General features: G+C 37.5%; 2 protein-coding genes across 2 annotated transcripts in view; one reads left to right on the forward strand and one right to left on the reverse strand.

The window, feature by feature from the left end:
- The window catches only part of GMFB (glia maturation factor beta), a 40,525-nt gene that overhangs the window by 169 nt on the left and 13,371 nt on the right, over window positions 1–26,985 (forward strand). Inside the window, exons 2-5 of the mRNA XM_069091955.1 lie at window positions 16,209–16,305; window positions 17,918–17,967; window positions 18,985–19,034; window positions 19,539–19,621. Of these exons, the coding sequence (XP_068948056.1) occupies window positions 16,209–16,305; window positions 17,918–17,967; window positions 18,985–19,034; window positions 19,539–19,621 (280 nt within the window). The remainder of the gene's footprint in view (window positions 1–16,208; window positions 16,306–17,917; window positions 17,968–18,984; window positions 19,035–19,538; window positions 19,622–26,985) is intronic.
- Window positions 21,343–25,853, reverse strand: LOC138164276 (biogenesis of lysosome-related organelles complex 1 subunit 2-like). The gene has a single exon (XM_069091954.1). It carries the CDS (start codon window positions 25,851–25,853, stop codon window positions 25,407–25,409), a length of 447 nt encoding a protein of 148 aa, XP_068948055.1. The 3' UTR covers window positions 21,343–25,406.

Here is a 26,985-nt window from a genome sequence, read left to right on the forward strand (position 1 = left end):
GCGGGGCCGCCTCGGGCGGGGAGCTGCCCCGAGGCTTCGGGGGAGGGGGAGGGGCCCTTGTCCGCCAGGCGAGGCCTTGGCTCTGCGCCAGCGTGCCCCCGGTCCTGCTCCTAGCCAGCCGCACTCTTTGCAAAGGGCGGGCCCGGAAGCCTTGGCTTCCCGGCTCCCGAACGATGCGGCGGCCTCTTGCGCGACCTTCCGGTCTCCGGGCTGCCAGGCGCCTCCGTAGGGTGGAGGGGGTGAGAAGAACCTGGAGCTGGTGCGGGGACGATGTTGCGGGACCCGCGGAAAAGGAGGTTCGGAGCCGCTGGGACGAGGCCTTGTGGGCACGCCCCAGCCCTGCCTTCCCTCGCGGGGCCTCCGCTCACCCCTTCGCCAGGTTTCTTCCGTCTTTAGGTAACGGCCTGGAGTGGAGGAGGCGTCCGAAGCGGTGGCAAAAGCTGCTTCTTGGGTTCGGGTGGCTCCGACCCGCCGTTGCTTAAGCGTGTCTTTCACCGAAAAATAACGTAGGGAATTGCGGTGTTATTGAGCAGTAGTCCGAGCTGCGCGAACCTGCCCCTTCTCCCCCTCCTAAGGAAGGTAAATTCTGATGATCGCAAGTTGCCCAGTTAACTGGGGGTTTCCTGGCTAGATTCCTTCCTTCTTCCTTTTCTTAAAGGCGTTTCTCTCTTAAGCTCATAGATTAGACCAAAATAGGTCCCTGCCCAAGTTACTCTTAATGGCCATGTTTTGGGCCCTCCTAGTTCAGAGGAAATGGCAGTAGTAACAATCTTCCCTTCCCAGTTTGATTTTTTTTTCCTAATTAAAGGGGCCACCCCTGGACTCCCTCCTTAAACAGGCCTGTTGGCTGAATGGGCGTTATCTCTCCCATTGCATCCTGGGCTGTCTCCAGTCAGTGCTTATGGCTGAGGAGGAGAAAGTGAGGCTGGTGACTTTGCACAGCCCTCCCTAATTCAGATCAAAGTCAGCTGCAAGTAACTTGGTCAGGGACCTATTTTGGTCTAATCTATGAGCTTAAGAGAGAAACGCCTTTAAGATTTGGTCTTTGAGAAAAGGAAGAAGGAAGGAATCTAGCCAGTAAACCCCCAGTTAACTGGGCAACTTGCGATCATCAGAATTTACCTTCCTTAGAAGGGGGAGAAGGGGCAGGGAGAGGGCTGGCGGGGTCCCCATTGTCGTCATTTCCCTGATGTTATGGTCCTTTTGTAAAAACAAAGGACAAACACAATCTAGATATTTGGGTTCAGATTATCCCAGAAATTGTGTTGACTCCACTTGACTTGTTTTAGTTTTCTTTTGGTGTATGAAGGTCATTTTAGAAATTTTGAAAAGAGAAATTGTATTAGCAGCTAGTATTTCTGTTACAGCATTAAAGCACTTTACCAGTATTTTCTCATTTTTATCCTCGCAATATCCATATTTAGGCCCATTCTGCAGATTGGGAAACTGAGGCAGAGGTTAAGTGATTTGGCTAGGGGTCCTATCGCTAATGTCTCAGGCCGGATTTGAACTTATGTCCGAACACCAGATACAGTGTTTTGTCCACTGCCCCACCAATGTAGCTGTCTAACTAACTTTCAGACTGCATGCTTAAGATGGACAGTTGAAGGGGCGGCCAGGTGGTGCAGTGAGTAAGAGCACTGCCCCAGAGTCGGGAGACCCGGGATTGGTTCTGGCCTCAGATACTTAGCGGCCACACAAAATAATGGGCTGTGTAACCTTGAGCAAGTTACTTAACCCCCATTATCGGGGTTAAGTAACTTGCTCAAGGTTACACGGCCAGGTGTTTCTGGGTGGATGCTAAGTGTCTGAGCCCGGGATTCGATCTCCAGGTCGTCCCAACACTGGAGCCGGTGCTCTTACTCGCTGTGCTACCTGGCCGCCCACCCCCATTGCTTTTTTTTTAAAAAAAAAAAGAACAGTTGAGACACAGATCACATCATAAGATCTTAGCTTTAGAGCTAAAAAGGGACCTCAGAGGCTATCTAGTTCAGTCCCCTTCTTTTGCAGTTGAAACTACTAAGGCCCAGGGATTTTGAGTCATTTTCTTGAGGTTACATTGGTAGTAAAGGAAGCTTGGTGAGGCAGTAGATAGAGTGCTGGTCCTGGAATCCAGAATACCTGAGTTCAGATTTGGTCTATGTACCTGTATAACCCTGGGCAAGTCACTTAATTCTGTTTGCCTCGGTTTCCTCATCTATTAAATGAGCTAGAGAAGGAAATGGCAGGGCATTCTAGCATCTTTACCAAATTGACCTCAGAGCCAGTAAAACTACTGGTGGGGTCCCTATCCCTCTGTATGTAACTACAGCTGAGTACAATTCCCTTATGGCATTTAGAAGGGCAAAGAGGATTAGAAAGGAAGGCATGCAAATTAAATCACATTGGGTTTTTTTTTAATTATGAGGAAGAGAAATTAAAATATTTTTGGTTTTCCTTGAGTACCTATTGTGCCCAATCTAGTTTTGAAAGGTTATAATCTCTAAAGATATTTTAACCCAGATATACTACTTTAATTTTAATTAGACAGCTCTCCAGTGAGTTTATTATTAAAAGTATAGTAATGGTTACCATCTCAGGGAGGAAGAAATAATGACTTAATCTCTAATTTTCAAACTCCCCCTTCAGCACAAAGTCTGTCAAAGAAAAGGAACTAAAGTTGGGGGAAAGTGAAAAGTGAGTCAGTATAAGTTTCAGAAATTGACAAATGATTTCTCAAGATCTCTCTGCTTCCATCACAGAAGCAAAGTGAAGTTCTCTAGCCTCTTAAATGACATATAATACCTATTGAATGGTAAGTATTGATTCTTTAGTGTTTGTAGCTGGTATAGTATATCACTTTATAAATATGCTGAATTGATAGGATAACTTAACCTTAAATGCCAAAACTTATGACTTAAATTTTTGTTTAATATTGGAGGTGATGATAAGATTAGAGTGGGCAGTGGGGCCTGGGTCTACCACTGACAAAATAAAAGGTGGACTAGGGGGTTGAAATAATAATAATAGCTGACATTATATAGCACCTACTGTGTTCCAGGTACTGTGCTAAGTGCTTTAAAAATATTATCTCATTTGATGCTCCATAGTTCTGAAGGTAGGTGCTATTTTAAAATCCCCGTTTTAAAATCATTAAAGCCTGTTCAGCTGCATGCAGAATACTTATGACTTGCTATAAATATATATATTAAAAAAAAAATTAAAAACCTGACATAGCAATATTGAGAAGTACCTTAAAAATAAAACATGCTTTTATGATCATAGATGTGTCTGTATCATTGAGAGGCAAAATCTGAATAAAAAAGTATTTATTAAACACTTGCTGTATGCTAGGCACTGAGGATACAAATGCAAAAGCAAAGATTTCCTCTGTCCATAAGGAGTTTACATTGTAATAGAGGGAGGCAACATGAATTATGTATAGGAAGGAGCATTTGGGTCCTGAAAGTTACTGGAAAGGTGAGTGGGACCATAGGGAAGCAGCTTGCCATACCTCTGACAGAAGTTATGGGAAAGTTGATGTGCTCAACATTTCAGAACTGGAGAAGTAGAGGTAGGCTAAGGAGGATATCTGTACTGAGACAAGGCATGTGGTAAGGAGATGGCCTTGGAGGAGGGCATTAAATGAAATGGCCTGCCTGAGATAGTAGCCTAGAAGGGATAGTTAAGAATCAAAGTATCTAGGCCCCAGCATTGCAAAAATGGAAGAGTTAAAATATTCCATTTGGTTTCTTAGCTTGGTAACTAGGCATTTGGTGAGTTGGAAGTGATGTAGCTTGTGGATAGAGTATCTGCCTGCCAAACAGGAAGACCTGATGTAAAGCCTTTGACACATACAACATATGCTACCTGTGTGACCTTACGCAAGTCATTTAACTTTAACTTTGTAAGACAGTAAGAAGCAGAGCAATTGAGTTTATGTTGATAGAAGGGTTTCCTCACCAAAAATTCCCTGATACTAATGAAATCATAAGTTGAACTCCCTCCCTACCACCCCCAAAATGCTACAACTAAAATTAAGCAACAATACTGTTTTCTAATATGCTTTCCTATCTCTCCTCAAATTTTTTATATTATTGCTATTCATTTGCAGCCTTCAGTAGTGACAGCACATGATGGGAGCTACATTTTATATTTATTCGTATAACTGATTAAATGTGTATAGGGTACATGATAACTCGCACAGGAAGCAAGCAACAGTTCTGTTAGGGGTTGCCCTAAAATAGGCCAGAACCTTGTTGGTTTAGTTTGATGTTGATATGAATTGAGGCAGTCATAGGTTATTCAGCAGTGAAAAAATTTAGGTTTGTTTAACAATCATTAATAGGAAGGGTATTCAACAAGGATATTCTAGAAACTAGGCATGGGTAAACACAACCCTCTCCACCACACCATCCCCACCCCCAGTGGAGAAACATGCAGTTAGGGAACATCCACCAAGTCCAATGAGCCCTGACTCTCTCTACATAGGTGAATATTTTTTTTTTGCCTTTAGGTGATCAGAAAACTGTATCATTGAAGACATACCTCGATCCTTAGCTCCCTGGGCCAATGAAGGCCCAGGGGTAGCCTTGTCACCTTTCACAGAGAAACTGGCCTCTAAGCCATGGAGCCAGGCAGGCAGTAACCCTGGTAGAAAGTGATTCTGTCACAAACTCCTACCTAAAATATCTTTTAATTTTTTTTTAATGGGTGGTTACCTACAAATAGCTGTTTTAAAAAATTGATTTTTAGGTAATTTTGCAAATAAATACTAAGGCATTTTAGATGGTGAAGTAGAATTTCACAAGTATTTTATAATGCCTATTGACAAATTACTGAACTGAACAGGTTATTGAGATGACTTTGCACATCATAAATATGAAAGTAAACTTTAATTCACTTTTTTTATAGTAGCATATAGGCTAAGATGTCATGTTTTATTTTGGAAATTATTAAAGTTTATACGTTAAGCATAGTAAAATAATTGAGCATTTTAAACATTTGAATTCAACTTTTAGCATAATACTGATTCTGGAGTCATAGAACCTACATTCAAAGCACACTTATTACATGTGTGACCTGCTACAAGGGATTTAACCTCCCTGGACATTAGTTTCTTCTCCCCAAAAATGAGGGCACTAGATTGGATGACCTTTGAGATGCCTTCTACCTCCAGATTTAAATTGATCTGGCTAATTATGTTAATAATTAAGTTGCTTTAGGTTTAATTTAAGATTAGAATGTATGATTCCTTTATTTGGCTAATATTCCTCTCCTTCAACATTTTAATTCATTTGTCAATTCAGTTTTAGAGCACAATCCAGGTTTCTTTGTGCATATTAAGAGTTCTTTTGAAAGTTGAGATTTATAGATTTGGATTTGAAATAAAGACATATGATGATATCTAAAACTGTTGTAGAATAATAAACTTTGTGAATAGTTCTTTAATACTTAAATTATTTTGGGGGCAGCTAGGTGGCACAGTGAATAGAGCACTGGCCTTGGAATCAGGAGGACCTGAGTTCAAATCTGGCCTCAGACACTTAACACAAAAACTAGCAGTGTGACCTTGGGCAAGTCACTTAACCCCAATTGCCCTCCAAAAAGCCAAAAAAAAAAAACTTTAATTATTTCATCCACATGGCTATTTTCTCTGGTGGTATCAGATATCACACAACCTCTCCTCACACACTTATTTTGTGTCTTTTATTCATATTCTCCCATAAATCTTCCAGAGAACCCAACCAACATTCCAGGTTGCCTTCTGGGTTTCCTAACAGTATGTGGTTTATCTCTGAAGTAATTATACTACCCATTCCTTAGTCTTTGCTCTTTCCACATGACTGGCTCACCTTATTTTCTGGTCATTTATCTATTTATCTGTATGATGATAAATGCCGCTATTTTTAATCCACCATGTGTGTCACTGCCCTGTGGATGACCTGTGATTTTTAAAATATATTTTATTGGTGCTTCAGAATATACATGTATGTATATGCACATGCACAAATCTGTTATTTCCCAATAACTGTTCTTTCTTGTAACCAAGAAGTTAAGTGAAACAGAATGACATTAACCGTGTCTGCCAGATTATACCACATCTGTAGGCTATTATAGAAAGGAGGGAGATAATTCATTTTCCACTCTCTAGATTTAAGATTGTTCATTTCATTGATCTGAATTCTGATTTCTTTTTTTGGGGGGGGGGGCAATTACGGTTAAGTAACTTGCCCAAGGTTGCGTGGCTAGTATTTTTGTGTGTGTGGGTGTTAAGTGTTGAGGCTGGAACTGAACTCTGGTCCTCCTGACTCTGGGACCGGCACTGTATTCACTGCGCCACCTAGCTGCCCCTTAATGCCATATTTCTTTACATCATTGTAGTTATTATGTATATTTTCTTGGTTCTACTTACTTTATTCTGTATAAGTTCATTTGCCATTTTTTCCAGTACAGTGTTACAAAATATTCTTATAATGCAATTTGTTCATCCATTCATTTCCCAGTTACCCACTTTGTTTTCAGTTTTTTGCTACCATTATTTCCTTTTGTCTTGACTTCCTTGAGGTATTCACCTACTAGGAGTATGTTTAACTTTAATTCTTTAGAAACTGTAGTATTCTATAACTCCTAGCTATATATCATCCTTGGAAGAATTAAAAAAGAGGGGGATTTCAGGGAGAAACTGAGGATAAAATGACAGTTGCATAACATGGAGGGGTTGACAGTGGTGTCTTATTTGCTATCATATATGTGCTCAATTAAGTGGATTTATGATTATGTAGTTTTACCTAACCTATACAGAACAAATGTGTGGTTCAAAAAAGATTCCTGCAAAGAAACTTCAGATTGAAGATGCAATAATGATAATGTAAACAAGTAATCAAGAAAATGGCTACTCCTAGGAATAATACTCTTTGTCAGACACTTTAGATCTGATAAGATGCCACACACCCCCAGAAAAATGAAATTAGCAAAAACATAATTTGAAAAATGTCTTTAATCGGCACAGATAATAATGTATCTCTTAATTGTGGAGCTACAAGAGCTTTCTTTTTCAGCCACAACAATGATTAAAACCAGTTATTGAGATAAACTGAATTTACAATCAGACCAAATACCTGTTTCACAAAATGTTAAGCCAAGGTTTTGAAAAAATAATGAAGCATATTCAATCACATTGATCTTTTAAACTACTATTTTAGTAAAATATTTAATGAGGGCAACTTAAAAAATACCTCTTTGTACCACTTAGAAATAAAATTATTTTAAAATTTCTACTTTCCATGTGTTTTATAATATACATAATGTATTGGAGTGGTGCATACATATAATTTATAAATAATTTATTGGGGGTGTTCAAAAATTTCTTATTGATCAGAAAAAAAGGTCAGAATCTTTATATGATTAAAAGAAAGATTGGAGAACTCTGGCCTAGACAAGAGATCTTCTTTATTCATTTGTTTCTTTTCCTTTTGGATAGTTAATCCCTTTTTAGAGTGATTATAAACAATATTTAAGAGACTTGGCAGTCTTCCAGTTCTTCTTACATTCAGCACAATTTGATCTGCAAAGAAGAGTATACAAAGGAACTCATCATCTTTTTCCTAGGCATAAGTTGAGTTGGTTGGCCTCTGGGGTGCCTTTTTACCATGAAATTCTGACAGTCTTTATGAATCTCTGATCTAGAGGTAATCTCTCATTTGAACTCTACATAGAATGTCTTCCATAAAAACATCTTTGGTGAGAATACCTTTTATATTGTACTTGCTTTTCATAATCAGAAGGTATTCAAACAAAATTACCTCGTATATTTTTTCAAGGACTCTTGTGGTTTTTTTTTTTTATCAAATGCTTTATTAACTTCTAATTAACATCATTCATTTCTGCAAGATTTTGAGTTACAAATTTTCTCCCCGTTTTTCCCCCTGCCCACCTTGCCAAAACAGTGATCCCACGGGATATCCCTTCCTCCAATCTGCTTGTTACCATATCTTCTCCCATACCCCATTCCACTTTTCAGTAAGGCATGGTGGATCTCTATGCCCCAGTGCCTGTATGTCTTATTTCCCAGTTACGTGTAATATAATATTTTTTTATAATTTTATTTACTTTATTTTTATTTTTATTTTTTTGCTTTTTGGAGGGAGGAAGGTAGGGCAATTGGGGTTAAGTGACTTGCCCAAGGTCACACGGCTAGTTTTTGTGATGTGTAATATAATATTAATAATAGTATATATATATATATATATAATTTTTTTTAAAACATTTTATTTTAAAACTTTGAATTCCAGACTCATTCCCTTCCTCCCTTGTCACCCATCCTTACTGGGAAGATAAGCAATTCAATATAGGCTGTACATGTGTAGCTATGCAAAACATTTCCATAGTGGATATATTGTAAAAGACTATATTTCCCTCCCTCCTATCCCACTTCCCACTTGTTCTGTTCTCCACTTTGATTCTGTCCCTTTTAAAAAATGGGTGCTTTAGAGTCCCCATAAGAGCTGGGAGGGGTGCATGTGCTTTGTCCAAGTGGGTGGGAGATGATGGGACCTGGGTGTGATTCGCTTTGGTGTCTCCTGTAGGTGTTGGAGCAGTGGAGGGGCAAGGCCTCTGCCCAGGCAGGAGCGGCAACAGGAGGCTTGGGCAGAGTCATTCCATCTCTCCATAGAGGAAGCTTTTCAGTATGGGATGAAAGGTGGCCTTACGGCTCCTTAACCTGTCCTGACCCACTGAAAAGTGGGATGGAGGTGCCTTCAGGGTGGGACAGCTGTTTTAACCTTTGTTTCCCTAAAGTCCATCACAGTGCCTGGCACACAGTAGGCACTTAGTAAAAGCATATCCATTGGGAAAAAAAATGGGTGCTTCCAATTTCCCTTCCCCCCAGCTTGCCCTCCCTTCCATCATCCCCTCTCTCATCCCTTTATCCCCTACTCTCCTGTAGGGTGAGATACCCTATTTAGTGTGTATTTCATTCCCTCCCCAAGCCAAATTCAATAGGAATAAGGTTGACCCATTCCCTTTGGCCTTCCTATTCTTCCCCTCCATTGTAACCATTTCCCCTTGTCTCTTCTATATGAGATAGTTTACCCCATTCTGTCTCTCCCCATCTCCTCATTATATTCCTCTCTCACCTCTTAATTTCACCTTTTAAGTATCGTCCCTTCCTATTAAATTGGTCCTGTGCCCTCTATCTATGTATCTATCTATGTACACATATACACACATTCACATATGTATTCATATGCCGATATACCCTCCTATATAGACATATAAATGTATGTGTGTATACATATATATGCAAATATATTTCTATTCCCTTCAACTACTTTCATACTGAAAAAAGTTTCATAAGTTACAGTTATTGTTTTTCCATATAGGGATGTAAATAGTTCAACTTTGATAAGTTTCTTATGATTCCTTTTTCCTGTTTACCTTCTCATGCTTCTCTTGCTTCTTGTATCTGAATGTCAAATTTTCTATTCAACTCTGATTTTTTCATCAAGAATGCTTGAAAGTCCTCTATTCCACTGAATGACCATATTTTCCCCTGAAACATGATACTCAGTTTTGCTGGGTAGGTGATTCTTTGTTTTAATCCCAGCTCCTTTGCCCTCTGCAATATCATATTACAAGCCCTTCGATTCTTCAGTGTAGAAGCTGCTAGATCCTGGGTTATCCTGATTGTGTTTCCACAGTATTTAAATTGTTTCTTCCAGGCTGCTTGTAATATTTTCTCCTTGATCTAGGAATTCTGGAACCTGGCTATAATATTCCTAGGAATTTTCTTTTTGGGATCTTTTCAACCTCTGTTTTGCCTTCTGGTTCTAAAACATCAGGGCAATTTTCCTTGAGAATTTCTCGAAGGATGATTTCTAGGTTCTTTCTTTGATAATGGCTTTCAGGTAGTCCAATAATTTTTCAATTATCTCTCCTGGATCTATTTTCCAGGTCAGTGGTTTTCCCAGTGAGATATTTTACATTGCCTTCTATTTTTCATTTGTTTGGATCTGTTTAATAGTATCTTGATTTCTCATAAAGTCACTAGCTTCCATTTGCTCCAATCTAATTCTGAAGGAATGATTCTCTTCCGTGAGCTTTTGAGATTCTTTTTCCATCTGGCAAATTCAGCTTTTTAAGGATTTCTTCTCAATGCCTTTTTGATCCTCTTTTTCCATTTGAGTAGGTCTATTTTTTTTTCTTTTTTTTAATGCTTTATTAACTTCTGATTTATATCATTCATTTCCGCCAGATTTTGAGTTACAAATTTTCTCCCCGTTTTTTCCCCAAACATCCCCCCAAAACAGCAGTCCCACAAAATATCCCCACCTCCAATCTGCTCTCTCCCATATTTTCTCCCATACCCGTTTCGACTTTTCCAGTGGATCTCTATGCCTCAGTGCCTGTATATCTTATTTCTTAATTACATGTAAGATGGTATTAATAATAGTGTGTGTATATATATATATACACACACACACACATATATATATATTTGAATATTTGATTTTAAAACTTTCAGTTCCAGATTCATTCCCTTCCCCCCCTGCCACCCACCCCCACTGGGAAGACAAGCAGTTCAGTATAGGTTGTGCATGTGCGGCTAATGCAAAACAATAACATAATAGATATATTGTAAAAGAGTGACTTTATTTCCCTCCCTCCTATCCCACCTCCCACTTGTTCTATTCTCTACTTTGATCCTGTCCCTTTTCAAAAGTCGGTGCTTCCAACTTCCCTCCTCCCCAGCCTGCCCTCCCTTCCATCATCCCCCCTCTCATCCCCTTCCCCCCTATGTATACCTGTAAATATATATACACACATTCACATATGTATTCATATGCCCATGTACCCTCATATATAGACATATATATATATATTTCTAATCCCTTCAACTACTGAGAAAAGTTTCATAACTTACAATTATTGTTTTTCCATGTAGGAATGTTAATAGTTCAACTTTGATAAGTTCCTTGTGATTGCTTTTCCCCTGTATACCTTCTCATGCTTCTCTTGATTCTTGTATCTGAATGTCAGATTTTCTGGTCAACTCTGGTTTTTTCAGCAAGTATGCTTGAAAGTCCTCTATTCCACTGAATGACCATATTTTCCCCTGAAACATGATACTCAGTTTTGCTGGGTAGGTGACTCTTGGTTTTAATCCCAGCTCCCTTGACCTCCGGAATATCACATTCCAAGCCCTTTGATCCCTCAGTGTAGAAGCTGCCAGATCCTGAGTTATTCTGATTAGTTTCCACAATATTCAAATTGTTTCTTCCTGGCTGCTTGTAATATTCTCTCCTTAATCTGGGGATTCCAGAACCTGGCTATAATATTCCTAGGAGTTTTCTTTTTGGGATCTTTTTCAGGAGGTGATCGGTGGATTCTTTCAACCTTTATTTTGCCCTATGGTACTAAAATATCAGGGCAGTTTTCTTTGAGAACTTCCTGGAGGATGCTTTCTAGGTTCTTGATTTCTCATAAAGTCATTAGCTTCCATTTGCTCCAGTCTAATTCTGAAGCAATGATTCTCTTCCGTGAGCTTTTGAGATCCTTTTTCCATTTGGCAAATTCGACTTTTTAAGGCATTCTCCTCATTGCCTTTTTGAGCCTCCTTTGCCATTTGAGTCAGTCTGTTTTTTAAGGTATTATTTTCTTCAGTCAGGCTGTTGACTCTCATAATTTTCTTGCATTGTTCTCATTTCTCTTCCCAATTTTTCCTCCACTTCTTTTATCTGCTACTTAAGGTCCTCTGTGTCCTGTAACCAGCTTGTATTTTTCTTAGAAGCTTTTGGTGCAGGAGTTCTGACTTTGCTGTCTTCCTCCTGTTCCATTGTTTGATCCTTTTTTTCCCCAAAATAGGAGTGTAAAGTTGGGTTGCTCTGTTTCCTTTGCTTCCTTTGCCTGGTCATGTTGCCACTCAATTACTTGACTTTTGGGCTTTTTGCCACAGTAAGACTCTGCCACCAGACAGGGGAGCTTCTTCCCAAACGTTGGGGTTTTCTGAGCTGCCAAAGGTATTAGTTGAGTACCTTTGCTGAAGCCTCCACACGCTCTGGCAAGCTGGACACACTGCCCAGGACCACCATCCTAGACTGCAATCCAGGTCCAAGCAGGTTAAAGCAAGAGCGATCATCCCTCAGACTGGTTGCTTGGTCTCCTACACTCTGCAGGCCAGTGTTGCTCCTCAGCGGCTTTTGCCCCCGAGGCACTCCCAACTACTTGGTCCCAAAGTGTGAACTGCACAGACCTCTCACTTTGTCCTTAGCATCTCTGTGTTGATAATTCTGGAGACAGCCACAGCTGCTGGTGATCTGGTGGTTGGTCAGGCCAGCCCTGGGGCTAAAACCTCAGCTGCGCCCAGTTTCCAGAGCGCTGCTATGTTGGCCGATTCCTACAGGCCTGCCGGGCAGTCCTCAGTGGGAGGTTAGCTTCTCTGTGTCATTTTGTGGGTTCTACAGTTCCAAAGTTTGTTCAGAGTCCCCTTTTACATCAGTTGGGGAAGGAGGAAGCCGGAGTTGCTCTGAAGTCCTGCTTCTACTCCGCCATCTTGACTCTGTGTCATTTTGTGGGTTCTGTAGCTCCAAAGTTTCTTCAGAGTCACATTTTGCATGAATTGGAGGAGGTGGGAGCCGGAACCCTGAGGAAGTACTGTTTCTACTCTGTCATATTGACTGCCCTGCCTCTTGTGATTTTTTTACACAAGCATAGGAGACCCCTTTGATTTTCTAAAGTTTTTAAGGCATTTTGCTCTATCAAGTCAGATCATTGTTTATCAAGTCAGATCATTGTTTATGGTCAGCAAAAAATAAGCATGATGTTGTTGTGTATTCTCTGCATCTTTCAGTATGTTACATGTCTAAAGGTTATCTAGGTCCATTGTAGAATATAATTTGGGCAGGCCTAGTTCTGCATACTTTTCTCAAAGACAGGCTGGGTAGATGTAGATTATTCTAAAGATTTTCGAAAGCTGGAATGATAGGCACATGAGTTGATAGCTGCTGACATTTTCTTGATTGGTTTTGTTTAAAAAAAAAAGTAATTATCTGTAATTTTCTTCAAGTGTTCGAATTATCCTATCGTTCAGATAACTTAACAACTGATTCCTCAGTGCTCTCAAAATTTTGTTACACCCTGCACAAATCTCCTCTTTTATACTTGGTCTATTCTAGCTGCTCTTACTTTATTTGTTTTTCTTAGTACTATTTCTACTTTCTCTTATAGCCCAATAGAAACTATGACAGAGTCCAGATATGGTGGCTATAGAGCCATCCAAGTCATAGATGGAGAAAAAAGTTTTGTTATACAAATGTTTTCCACTTTTCATCTTTCTTGGGGGGGGGCGGTAATTCTTACAATTTCATTCCTAATTTATCAAGATGCCTAATCTTAATGGTGTATCTCATCACATTTTCTGAAGACTTTTTTTTTCCCTCACTACTAGTTTTATGGAATGATATTATATGTAATGTTTCACCATCCTTCTATGAAGGATTTTTTAGTAGTTCATAGTCTAAACCGGAATTGCCTTTAAGTGCAGTATCTTTCCTCTTGGCAAAGCAATCAATATTTTTTTTATCCATTGCCCAATTTTCACTATCAGTAGCTTGTATAAATTTAACAGATTCAAGCTGTTTTAACTGTAAAACAATGGCTTCTAATTTTGGTATTGATTTTAATCTTCATTCTAACAAGTGGATGGCCATGCAGTGCATAACTGATTCAGAAATGATTCCCACATTTGTATCTAATCATTTTCTGCGATTTAATTTCATTTTTTTGTGGTTAATTTGATATTTGTTATGTCTTGAGTCTCTCCTTGAAAAGAGTATTCATGATATGTATATGTAAAACATTTGTGTTCATTTCTTACTTGTGAATCACACTTTCCAATTTTTTATTTGCTTATTTTGATGTTTATCCCTATACCTGCCTTTGCATTGAAGTTAGCAAGTATTAAGTTTATTTCAATTTGATTTATAAGCTCTTACTAGATTCCTTCTAGACTCTACTTCTTTATCTTCTTCATTAGAATTTGGCACACAAACTACAGTGGGATTTTTCTTGTGGTCTTTTTGTAAATGCATCACGATACAAGATGCCCAAGTGTTCTCTAAAATGGTGTTTCTTGTTTTCTTTTGGATGCAAAATAAAACAAATTGCCCACTGTATTACTTAACTATTAGTTAACTATTGTCTTCCTGAGGAACCCAATATCTTTCAGTTTCATTTATAGTGAGAGTGTCAATATTTTTATGATTCTTTTCCTTCCTCAGCTAATAAGTCAGCTAATTGGTCCCCTAGACAAGGATTTCATGTTTACAGATAGTCTAAAAGCTAATTAGCCTTTTTTTTTCTTTTTGGAGGGGGGAAGGAAGGCCAATTGGGATTAAGTGACTTGCCCTAGGTCACATGGCTAGTAAGTATCAAGTGTCTGAGGCTGGATTTGAACTCAGGTCCTCCTGACTCTGGGGCCGGTGCTCTATTCACTTTGCCACTTAGCTGCCCCACTCCCCCCTTTCCTTAACAATGTCCCTGTAACCTCAGGAAGGAGATGAATAGGCAGCATCCAGGAAGACCTAAGTTTGAATCCGGCTTTAAGACACATACTAACTGTGTGACCTTGGCAAGGTCACATAACTTTTGTCTGCTTCAATTCCTTCATCTGTAAAATAATTATAATACTTATTTCATATGTTTGGGTTGAGGATAAAATTAGATAATATTTGTAAAGTGCTTTGCAAACTTTAGGTGCTACAGAAGTGCCATTATTATTGCCATACTGAACTGAGACATTTCTAATTTTCTTTGTTACATGAATTGCCATGGCCATAGAATTCATCATCTAATGACTAGTCCGTCTACTGGTAATTAACCCATACATATTTATTAGGCTTTTACTAAGACCAGGCTTGGAGCCTTTCCAGCATGGTAGAACTAGCCAGAGCTTACATTCCACTGGTAAAGCCTTTGGGAATCACCTTCACACCTCAGTGAAGCATCTTGATGAGAACCAAAAGGCAATAAATATTTCCCTTTAATCTAGAATAAATTGTTCCTTTTCCTAATAGTTTAAAAATATTTTTCTTTACTGGTTCTGTCATAAAACTGGAGATCTGCTGGTCAACTACTCCAGTATGATAGTTACTGACAACTTCCTCAAAAATCCCTGGAGAAGAAAATTCTATGACCTTCCTTGATAATTATTTTTGTTGTAATTATAGTCATGAAGTAAGTTCCTTATGATATCAAACTAAATCCCTTCAACTGTAATTTTAATACTTTCCCCTTTTTTTCTTCATTGCACTGAGTAGTTCTTTAGCTTTTATAATATCTAAGAGTATTCTGGTACATTGGAAATCCAGAGCATTAGCTTTGTACTTAGGGGGCTTTTATTTTATTACTTCCTCTGTTCTTTACTGTTTAGGTGAACTTGTGCAAATCTCTGGGTGTCTGTTTCCTCTTCTGACTAGACTTGTTTCCAAGGTTCACTTCCAACTCTAAATCTACGAACATGTAGCTCCAAAATTTTCCCCCTTTTCAGTCTATACTAATTCTCTTTATTCTTCTTTATTGTGGTCTGTTTTTCAGACCTTCTATAAAGAGTCGTTACTTTTTCATAGGCCCCTTTGGAATTCTTGGCATATGTCAATTGTATACCGAAATTTGAACAAAGAGATTACTGATGCTAATTATAGCTAGAAGTCATTTTTGTGCCTGTGTATTCTGTGCTTTTGTACATACTCTGAAATGTATTTTTTTTTCTCCCAAATTTCATCACCTCCCTTAGACCTTCAACCTTCTTTTGCAGTAGGGAAGCTTCCTAAAGAAGTTGTATTGTCGGGGGCGGAGCCAAGATGGCAGAGTAGAAACAAGTTGTATAGTCTTAGGTTTATGAAATTTTTCCTCCCTATGGGAAAACATCCTATATATATATGTCATCTGCCTTGATCAGGGCAAGGAGAATGGAATAATTCTCTCCATCTCTATGCAGTTTACCTTAGCAAGTAGGAAAACAAAAACGTTTGCGTGAATGAGTTAGTAAGATCGTTAAAATTATTAATGGGTAAAAACTACTCTTCAGTTATTTCACTTCTGTACATTTGGCATTTGTATTCATTTACTGCTAATGTCTAGCCATGTAAAGATTGCTTATTTACATGTATGATTTTTGAAAATTACATATTGAAACTATTTCATTTGTGTGTGTGTGTTTTTTTTCCCAGAGTGAATCTCTGGTGGTTTGTGATGTTGCTGAAGATCTAGTGGAGAAACTGAGAAAGTTTCGTTTTCGCAAAGAAACTAACAATGCTGCTATTATAAGTAAGCTCAACTATTGTCAGCAAAGTTATAGTCTTATACTTGTTTAATCATTTACTGAAAGCCACAGGTCATGTAGCAAATTTTTCTAAAGTAATTTCCCTTCCCCAATTTTTTTCTTTTTATTTTACTTTTCACACAGAAGCAATAGCTAAAAGTCACAAAACAGGAATAACAATAGCCCACAATTGTGGCAAATCCTCGTAAAAACTAGTTTGTGTTCATTCCAAGTGGCTTTTGGCTACCCTTCTACTCAAGGCTTAAATACTATAATATTAAAAATATATGTATATCTCAAATACTTGAAAATGGTTTTTCTCTAAGGGCAAAGGAGATGTGGTCTAGCTTTATTTAGATATAGTAATATTTGGAAACTCTTGAAGTATTCAACATTTCTACTGTTTTCAGAAGTAGTAAGCTACTGTTTAACAGTAAATAACACTTTTTCCTAAATCTACCAAAAGATGGGAAGACTTTGTGCCTTGCCTTCCCCATTTCTCATAAACAGTGAATTTGACTTTCAAGATTCTTCTTCATGGGCAATATGAGAGTCTGAAATTGTACTATTTGGTAATGATGGGAAAACATGAAGTTGAGGAGGGAGGGGAATGTAAATTTGGTAGTCTGCTTCTTAACTAAAATGCATGTGACAAACTAAAGCAAATTAGTAGTGATAACTTTGCAACTATACTTATGTTACAAATTAAAAGTTCAAATCAGTCTAAGCATACAGTTGCAAAAAATTAAACCATACATTTTATTGTTGTATTCAATTTTTTAACCCAGAAAGGAGGCTATTCTAAATCTTTTTGATCCATAATATCTGTTTGAAGATTTGCTATAATATTAGCAAACAATTTCCAGAGGTAATTTACTTCAGATAAAATAAAGGCATGACATAATGTCATTTGCTCAAATAAAATAGTAGGTTTTCCTCTCATTTCTTTAACTTAACAAGAACCTTAATACTTGCTTGCACCAAAAGAGGTAAACAGGGTATTTTAAAAATCATGTGTATTTGAATTTGGAAGGTATGTTGGTCAGATAGCTGATGCTTGGGGGAATTCACTTCAAATAAAATAAAGAGGTAGCATTAATGTCCTGACCCAGGAAGACCTAGTAAGCTATCCTTTTTCTCCATATTATCCACTTTTCTTTCTGTATTGGTCAGTTTTTGTCTACAGCTCATTCATTCCATGTTCACTATAGATCATTCTTTGTCGTGCAAAGTTTGACCCTTTTCAGATCTTCCTGGGATTAGGGTAGGGAATTAAGTATTTGGACTTTAAAAGACTTCTTTGTAAATTATATAGAGGTAGCTGAAACAGCAATATTCTAAATAAGCAGATTAAATACTGCTGCTTCATAAAGTAACCCCACTACAGGTACAGTCAACAAACTTGATCATCTGTGAGAATCTTGCTTTCAAAGGTTGACTAAATAAAAATATAACTATCCCAAAGAATAAATATTAGACTAATAAGTCGTCAGTGAGTTTCACTCATGTTTCTTGATCAGTTACCATTTTAGATACTAAAAAATAGGTCCAAGGGGTGGGAATATTAAATTCACGTTAGATGTGCACAAATTCATGTATATTTTCTTTTTATTATAGTGAAGATTGACAAGGATAAACGGCTGGTAGTCCTGGATGAAGAGCATGAGGTTTGTCAAATCAACTAAAGATAGTCTTTCTTTATAGTTCATTCATATTATCATATGAAAAGTGCTATCTTTTTTATATGTAATTTCCCATGTAAAATTTAAGTTATCTCTTTCAAATGTGTGGTCACTAGATGAAAAAATCTATAATAATTACATTGTTGTGCTAAGTAAAGTTAATCATCTTATTTTAAGTGTTGAGGAAATCCCATCAAAGAAATATAATCATCGAAGAGTTCCTTTTATCAAATGAGGTGTGACAAGCCCTTAAAATAAATTTTTGCTGAGTTGTTGCTCAGCCAATATAAATTGACTTTATATAAATTACAGATAGGGATTGTGCCTGGGATTTTGTTGGTAAACTCTGGCAAACTCTCTACCAATCCAAGTCACCATCTTCTCAGCCACTTAGCATCTAGAGAGTTGCCTAGTATAATCAGGTTAAGTGACAGAGTTATAAATCTAGAATTTCTCAGATGCCAGATTAAACTCAGTTGGGTCTTCTTGTCTCCAAGGCCAAAACTTTATTACCCTTTATGCAACTTAGTTTAGAGAATGAATTAAAGCTTCATTCTGATTTAGCTTTTTTAAAAAAAATTCAACTTAGTGAAGTGAAAATAAATTAACTTTTTTTTCTCCTTCAGAAGAAACAAATGAAATTTATTTGGAGAAGAAAGAATGCTCATTCATTCACTCAGAAATGGGGTCCTTGGAAGTTGAAGACCTAGCAAAGTTTATAGTTCTGTTTATATCAGCCTGTCATTTAGTCAGCATAGTTGAGGTTAGAATAGGTGGTTGGCTACATAGAATAGATAGTTGGTTAGAATGGCATACATGAGATTAGAATAGATTTCTTTGCTAACTTAGAAATTATTAGTTCCTACTGTAGATGGTCACTTTAGTCAAGTTTTGCTTCACTCATAAGGTTGTAAGTCTATTCAGTAATACTATTGCATTTTATTATGCTAATTGCTTATGTTCAAGAACATTCTTGAATATTGCTTTTTATTAAATTGACAGGGTATTTCACCTGATGAGCTTAAAGAGGAACTTCCTGAACGACAACCTCGATATCCTTTTTATTTTTGCTTTTTAAAATTATTTATTTTTCCTCAGGGAACAAATAATTATTATATGTATACATATATATTTTTTGCTCACTCTGTGCTTTTAAAATCTATATTATTGTAAATTTATATTGTATTATATTTTATTTCATAATATTCAGTTTTTTTAGTTACTATTTTATAATATGGAAGAATGTAAAATGATGTAGGAAAGGAGCCTAGTTTAAATTGACTGAAGAAGAAGCCAATTTTTCTAATCTAGTGTTCTTATTTATTTATTTATTTTTGGAGGGCAATTGGGGTCAAGTAACTTGCCCAAGGTTACACAGCTAGTTTTTTTGTGTGTGTGGGTGTTAAGTGTCTGAGGCTGGAACCGAACTCAGGTCCTCCTGACTCCGGGGCCAGCACTTTACTTACTGCGACACCTAGCCCCCTAGTGTTCTTTTTTAAAACATTCTTACTCAATTACTAAAATATGTTTTTCCATTTCCTTAACTTAAGAAAAACCTTCATTGTATATAGTTATAAATATCAGCATGATGATGGAAGAGTTTCATACCCTCTGTGTTTTATTTTCTCTAGTCCGATTGGTAAGTATGATTCTCATATAATTTATGTATATAAATAAATAAATACATCCTAGTAAAGGTGAATTATGTTGAATGATATACTAGAACATGAAACATGCTAAATTAGTCATGTTGTGTATTTGATATAAACATGAGTATCCCTGCACAAGACAGTTTTCTTTAAGCGCAGCCTATAGTGGACTTCATCCAAGGGAATTATTAATGAAAAATATCATGTAGTAGTCCCATGACATAGACTTTGTGAACAGCATGAGTGCTAGATGAGACATATACTGTAGAATTTGGGACTTCCCAAGTAGAAAAATTTGAACTTTAAACTCCACTTTTATTTTTTTAATTGTTAAAATTATATGAGTTAAGAAGTTTTTCTCTTGAGTTCCAGATCAGTTACTATAAATTTTAATTTTATTCTCAGATTCAGGTTTTTTTTAATAATTTATTTTTATTTATTTATTTTTTAAAATAATGTATACAATAAAAAAATAAAAAGATAATCAAAAATAATTTCTCAAGACTTTTTTCCATATATAGTAAATTTAGTCTGCTAATTCAGAGATTGGCCAGTCAATCTACAAATGTGCTCTTTCATGTCATGGCCTACTTGAGTTCAGAATAATTTTTGATCTCTGGGGCTAGAGGGAATAAATAATGGACAACTATTTTGCAGGCATCACCTTTCAAAATACTGAATTAGTTTTTTTCCCACTCAACCTGAAATCCTGAGGAATCTGTCCATTTATTGTAATTTGTAGGTGGAACAGTTATAGAAATATTATTGGTAAGTTTTTTTGAGTGTATTTTATACAGTAAATTGAAATTTGATGAAAACATTTATGTTCTTCAAATTCATATATTGGTTTTTGAAAGTATTTTGTTTTTGCTACTAAAGTTTCTTTTAAGGGAAGTGTGTATACTACATAAATATAGTGGTTAAAATGTTACATTTAATTACTTTTGAGGTTTTAAAAAATGAACCAATTGTTACAAAAATGAAATAGTTATTTTTATTCAAAGCAGATTCTGGATTGTATTTTTTCCTTTGCAATTCAATTTAAAATTATATAACCGTAATTTAAAATAAATTTTACAAGATACACTGTTGGCAAATTAGTAATAAAAAGAGCTAATGATTTTGTTTTGTCATTTATTTCCTGTTAATTTGGTTAGTTTATCTACATTTTAGTTGCTATTATATTTTTCTTTCACCTTCCCTAATGATTAGGACAACTCATAATGTTTTTCTACTAATACTACTACTTGCCATGTATCGTGTACACTGCTCAAGGTAAATTAAAGAAATATATTTGGGGGGGAGGGGGAGCAGGGAGACAGTCAGCAAAAGGGAGGGACTCTTAGAAGGGTGGGTAGGTTAAGGAATAGGAAGGCAAAGTATCGAGTAAAAGTAAAGCAGAGCAGTGAGGAAGGATAGGATAAATGGGGTGAGAAGGATAGGTAACATAGGAAGGAGGGAAATACACAACAAGTAATTGTAGCTCAGAATTTGAATGGAATGAATTTACTCATAAAAGGGAAACAGCAAACTAAAAATTTGAATTCAACAATATTTTTCTTTCAGGAAATGCAATAGAAATGAGAGATATACACAAAGATAAAGTGCTGTAGAATTTATTATGTAAAAATATTCAGGGATAGTAATCATGATCTCAGACAAAGTTGAAGTTAAAATATATTTAACTAACAAAGAACAATAGGGAAATTATGTTGTGTGTCACCAATATTATTTAATATTGTTTTGGACCATTTAAAATAACCAGATAGTATAAAATATCTGAGAGCATACATGCCAAAAAAGACACAGGAACTACATGAACATAAACATAAAACACTTTTTATACAAATAAAGTCAGATTTAAATAATTGGGGTAATATATATTGTTCATGGGTAGGTATAGTGCCAGTGCAGTATTTACAGCGCCCATGATTTTGATAAAGACTGTGACTATAAATATTGTATGATATTCGATTGCAAAATAGAACAAACTCTCCATATAGAGGACAGAACCCATCCTTTCCCCATCCTTCCCCCCTTGAACAAATGGGGCTCAAAATCTTGGGGCAAGGGGTGAAGGTCTCTTCTCCAAAGCTGCTTCAAGTTGAATTTGACATGGAGCGGTTCCTGCCCCAAGAGGTCCCGTTTGAGAGGTCAGTTTGTTAGCTGGCATCTGGAGCTTGGTTGACACTAACTAGGTCCAGGAGGTGACACATCACAGTCATGGATAGGGGGTGACATACAGCTTAAGCAATCAGGCATTTGCAGGTGGAGGGTACCAGGCCTGCAGGAAACAAATCTCGAAAACAAGTTCAACAGACAAAGAGACAAATATAGGGTCAGCCATACCTCTGGAGTCCATGGACTCACTATCATAGCCTCTTTCACAGTAGAATATATGACACTGTCCTCCTCTATTCCAATGGCTTGATACACTGCCAGAGTTCACCACATTGACCACTTCCACCTATCCCAGCACTTTCTTTAATCTGAGTCTCCGTAAAGGTGTGACAAACTTGTATTCAATGGTTCAGGAAAATCTGTAGGGTCAGTTCTCACTTTTGTATTCCATCTAACATCAAGCCCATTTTCTCAATACATTTTGTATAGTTAATTTGTTGGAATATTATTAATTTTTCTAAAATGTACCTCTGCTCTCAATATAACAATTAAACAATTAAAGTAAACAATTCTCTTCTTATCAATCTGTTCTAATTTTGAATCCTCTGGCCATTTACACTTCTCTCATTTTCCCATTCTCCTAAGTCACTTAGCTGTGAAATCTTATCCAGCACCTCTGAAAGAGCATACCCTATTTCACCAATTAGTAGAGTCAGAAGTAGGTGCTTATAAGCAGGAGAAGCTGTCTTCACTATGATATTTTTATGAGGATTCTAAGGGGATATCATAATACACATCTGCATCTCCAACCATGATGGCAGTTTTCATTATTTCTTCTTTCAACTTTCTCATGCAGTCTCTAAGTGCGTACCAGGGTCTATCTCTACTAGGCCACAGTGGGATACATTCTATTGCATCCAGCATCAGCTAAAGCTAACAGATTGTTCGTATTGTTACCTCCTATCAAATGAAAATCTCTAAAAGCTTGCTGGACAAAAAGATTCTGACAAATACTTATACATTTCAAGCAGTCCACAGTATCTATCACTACCCCTCCAGCTCCTTCATCACTTATTCTTACCATCCAAGACAATAAGGATTCTCCTGTCCTCTGGGTGAATCTGCTCAAAGTATCAATAATCTGTTGAGTGAAATCCTCAATTATCTCCTTGAACACTGCCTGTCCTCCCTGATCCTCCTGCCTTCTTCTCGGTATGGGGCAACCCTCTGCCCCTGTAAATGCTTGGTCATGAAACAATGCATCATTTTGTACAACACATACACTTTCATGGGAGTTGTCATAGTAACTAGGCTCAGATTCTACCAAAGCTGTATGAACTTTGCTGTTACTTTTTTTCTTCTTTTTCTGAGCCAAATTCACAACAGCCCTCTCTTCTACCAGAGACTCTCCACTGCTCTCTTCTGCCACCAAGACTCAGCTTGTTCTTCTAAAGGAGGGCTTGAATTTTGGCACTTAGCCAACTCCTGTAACAGCTTGTCTCTGCTTTTACACACAATACAGTAAACCTGTTAGTAAAACCCAGCCTCTTCTACTCACTACCTCCAACTCTCTCCCAGGTTTTATTGGTTTTCTTTGAAAACATGTTTCTGAATCTCTGGGTTCTCCCTGCTGTAGCCTCCGTTCTCAGTTTTCACAGAGCCTTGTACTTTTAGACCACTCCCTTGCTAGTGAAGCATAAGGCAAATCCTCCCATCCTGGGATAGACATTTCTTCTAAATCCCTTCTTCCTCCAACTAGAGGTCTGATATTTCGAAATCCAGTTTGTGATGCTAAATACAGTGCCCACAATTACAATAACGACCATGACTACAAATATCGCATGATGTTCGATCACATAATATAACAAACTCTCCATATAGAGAACAGAACTGAAGCATTTATTTAGACATGAGAAAACTGAATCCCAAAACCAGTAAGCCAATTCCATCACGGTAGCAAAGAAGCTAATAAACCATAACAGTATAGAGAAGCACATCATCCTTTAGCCTTCCCACAAACCAATATAAGATCAATATTTACTCACTAATCTCTCTATCTCCTTGCCTGAACTCCTCTCTCTCTCACTGTCTCTCTAGCTCTGACTCCCATCTTCCTGTGGTTCTGCTCTACCCTTCAGCAAACTCTTCCTACGATAGGCTCCATGTGATTAGATTCAGCCTGTTAGGGGGCAGAGTTTACTTTCAAAACAGGGAAGGTCTTCAAATTCCCCCTAGGCCTATTAAGGGTCAGCGAAAATTCCCATTTCCGTTACACTTTCAATACAGAAAATTGGGAAGAAACTTTCATAGACAGTCTCTCAGACAGGATGTGATTGTGTTGGAGTACTTCTGTGATATAGGAAATAATGAGCTGGTTGATATAGAAAAACCTGGAAAGATTCAGATCAATGAAGGAAGTTGCTGTCTAATTCCAGAGAAAGAGATGACAAGTAGAAATATGCATAGTATGGTTTTACATATATGTATATGAGCCTAGATGAGTGTGTTTATAAATAACTGTGTATGTGTATGTATATGTGTGTGTATGTGTTTAGTGTTATATAGGTTTTCTTTAAATGGAAATATATTGTTTTGTATTGAATCCTCTTCTATATTCTGCTGTGTACATGGAAATGTTTTTTTCTCCTCTTTTCTCATTTTGTATTTAAGTTTAAAATGAATAAAAAATTTACCAAAGAAAATAAAAGAAAACCATACCTGCCAAATAGTCATCTAGCTATTAACTAAAAGACTTCCAGTGAAGAGGAATCTGCTGGCTGACACAGCAGCCATGTCACTTTTGGATAGTTCAAATTGTTAGGACATTTTTGTCAGTGTCAAACCTTAAATAATATCTTTGCATCTTCTACCCATTGTTCTTAGTTCCTGACCTCTTCGCCCAAACAGAATTAGTCTGATTTCTCTTTTACATGATAGTCCTTCAAATATTTGAAGACAGCTCTATGTCCCTCTTGCGTTTTCCCTAGACTAAACTGCCCCACTTGTTTTACTTCATCTTCTTGGCATGAACTTAAGGCCCTTTTTACCATTGCAGTTTCCTTCTTCTAGTTCTTCAGATTATCAGTCATCTTTCTAGAAATGCAGTATCCAAAACAACACAGCCCTGTCATTGTGATCTGAGTACAGAGGGAGTTTCATTTTATTACTGGAAGTTATGTTTCTCTTAATTAAGCTTATGATCAATTACACTATCCCTTTTGGCTGCCATATCACAGTGTTGACTGATATTCAACTTTATAGTTCATGGGAATCCTTAGATCTTTTTCTTTTTTTTTTTTCATACGTTGGCATTTATTATTTAAGCTGAAGAACAGGTTATGAGGGGGGTGGGGGGCAAGGGAGGAGCCAGGGAGCCGAGAGCCTCTCTCATCTGTGTCTGCTCCAGACAGGGTTGATCCTGATTTCTGAGCCTTGGTCCAGGGCACACAAGGAAGCACACGCTAAGATGAGGTTCCCTGAGGAAAACAGAGGGGGTGGCCAGAGTTATACATCCAACCAGAGGTGGGGGCTGGGATTCTCCTTGGATTAGCAGCACCGCTTCCTTTTGGAAACTGAAGCCTAGTGATAAGTTCCATCCCACATATTTCTTAAAAAACATTCTTGTAGTTAAAGTCTTTGTGCTAAAGAATTCTTTCATCGCCTCTCTAGCTTCTTGTACTTTGCTTCTGGTTTCTTTGAATATGCATCCAACTTGTAAGCTGCCTGCTCAAGAGCGGCTACTTGCCCCTCATTTAAAGTGATCTGATCCAGATAAGGCTGAAGGGCAGCATATTTCTGGTTTAAGTCCTTTAGGTTTCTACTTATGTTTACTGCAATATCTTTCATTTCTAGATACTTCAAGCTAGTCAGTTTGTTCATATTTTCCAAAAGTTTATAATCTTCACTGGTGGCTGTCATCTCACCCATCAGGTACGTGGCCATTTTGGAGAACATGTCCTGGCACGGCCCCGTGATGTCTCCACTGTGGCCACCATGCCTGAGCCTTCTCAGGCTCCATAAGCCAGCCACAGGCCTTCTGGGGGCTGTGCACATGTGTGGCACCTCACCACTTCCTCCCGCCGAACCCACTCTTTCTTTCATAGTCTAGGAGCTGCCTTCCCTTTCTGGCCCCCCCATTGGGACTGAATCTCTTGGCCTTGCTCTACATAGCCCCACTTCAAGATTTCTCTCAAGGGCCCCCCCCCCCCAGATCTTTTTCAAGAAAAATTGCTGGCTAATTATGTCTTTACCATCTTGTACGTTGTGAAATTAATTTTTTGCCATGTAAATTACTATTAAATTTCATTTTACTAGATTTGATCCAGTATCCTAGCCTGTTAACATCCTTTTATCCATTTTGCTAGCAGCAAATCCCAAACTTCTGTTTTTCACAAATTTATTGTGTGTATTCTATGCCTTTATCCAAGTTACTGATAAAAATGTTAAATAGAGCAGAGTTTAGCATCAATCTTCCCTGCTCCTGAAGCTTCCTATACACAGTGTTCCCTCAGCTAGAATGTGAGCTTCTGAAAAGCAGGGATTGTCTTACTTTATGAGTTTCTATCCCCAGTGCTTAGCAAATAGTAAGCTTATCAGAAATGATTTTTCTGCTATCCACATCTGGAGAAAGAACTATAGAGTCTGAATGCAAATTGAAGCAAACTATTTTAATTTTTTTTTCATGGCTTTTCCCTTTTGTTCTGTTTCTTTCACAACATGATGTAAGTGAAAATAGGTTTAACATGATCGCACATGTATAACCTTAAAAAAAAAAAAGATTTTCCATTAATTCACCCATTCACTCCCTAGAGACCTGCCAAAATGACATCAAATCATTAGTGATTACTCTATTTTTTTTTAGTCTTTTACTTGAAAGTCACATTTTCTGTTCAGCTCTGGTGTTTTCTCAAGAAAGCTTGAAATTCCTCTATCATTGAATGTCCATTTTCCCCCTCATGGATTTATACTCAGTTTTACTGGGTAGGTGATTCTTGGTTGTAATCCTATGTCCATTGCACTCTAAAATATCATATTACAAGATCCTTTAATGTAGAAATGGCTAAATTTTGTATTTTCTTGATTGTGGCTCCACAGTATTTGAATTGTTTCTGACTGCTTGCAATATTTTCTCCTCTACTACGCTTACCTGATTTTCAGAATCCTTTTTGATCTCTTCCATAACCTGAGACCAATTCATAGTTTTCTCGGAGGCTTTGGATGTAGGAGCTTCGAC

The sequence above is a fragment of the Petaurus breviceps genome, unplaced genomic scaffold (genome assembly GCF_028583685.1).
Source record: "Petaurus breviceps papuanus isolate PSGF00001 unplaced genomic scaffold, PetGlider_PUasm1.0 189, whole genome shotgun sequence".
Taxonomy (NCBI): Eukaryota; Metazoa; Chordata; class Mammalia; order Diprotodontia; family Petauridae; genus Petaurus; species Petaurus breviceps.

Excerpts from the sequence above, each read along its gene's own strand:
- LOC138164276 (XM_069091954.1), bottom strand. The coding sequence starts at position 25,853 with ATGAAAGAAAGAGTGGGTTCGGCGGGAGGAAGTGGTGAGGTGCCACAC.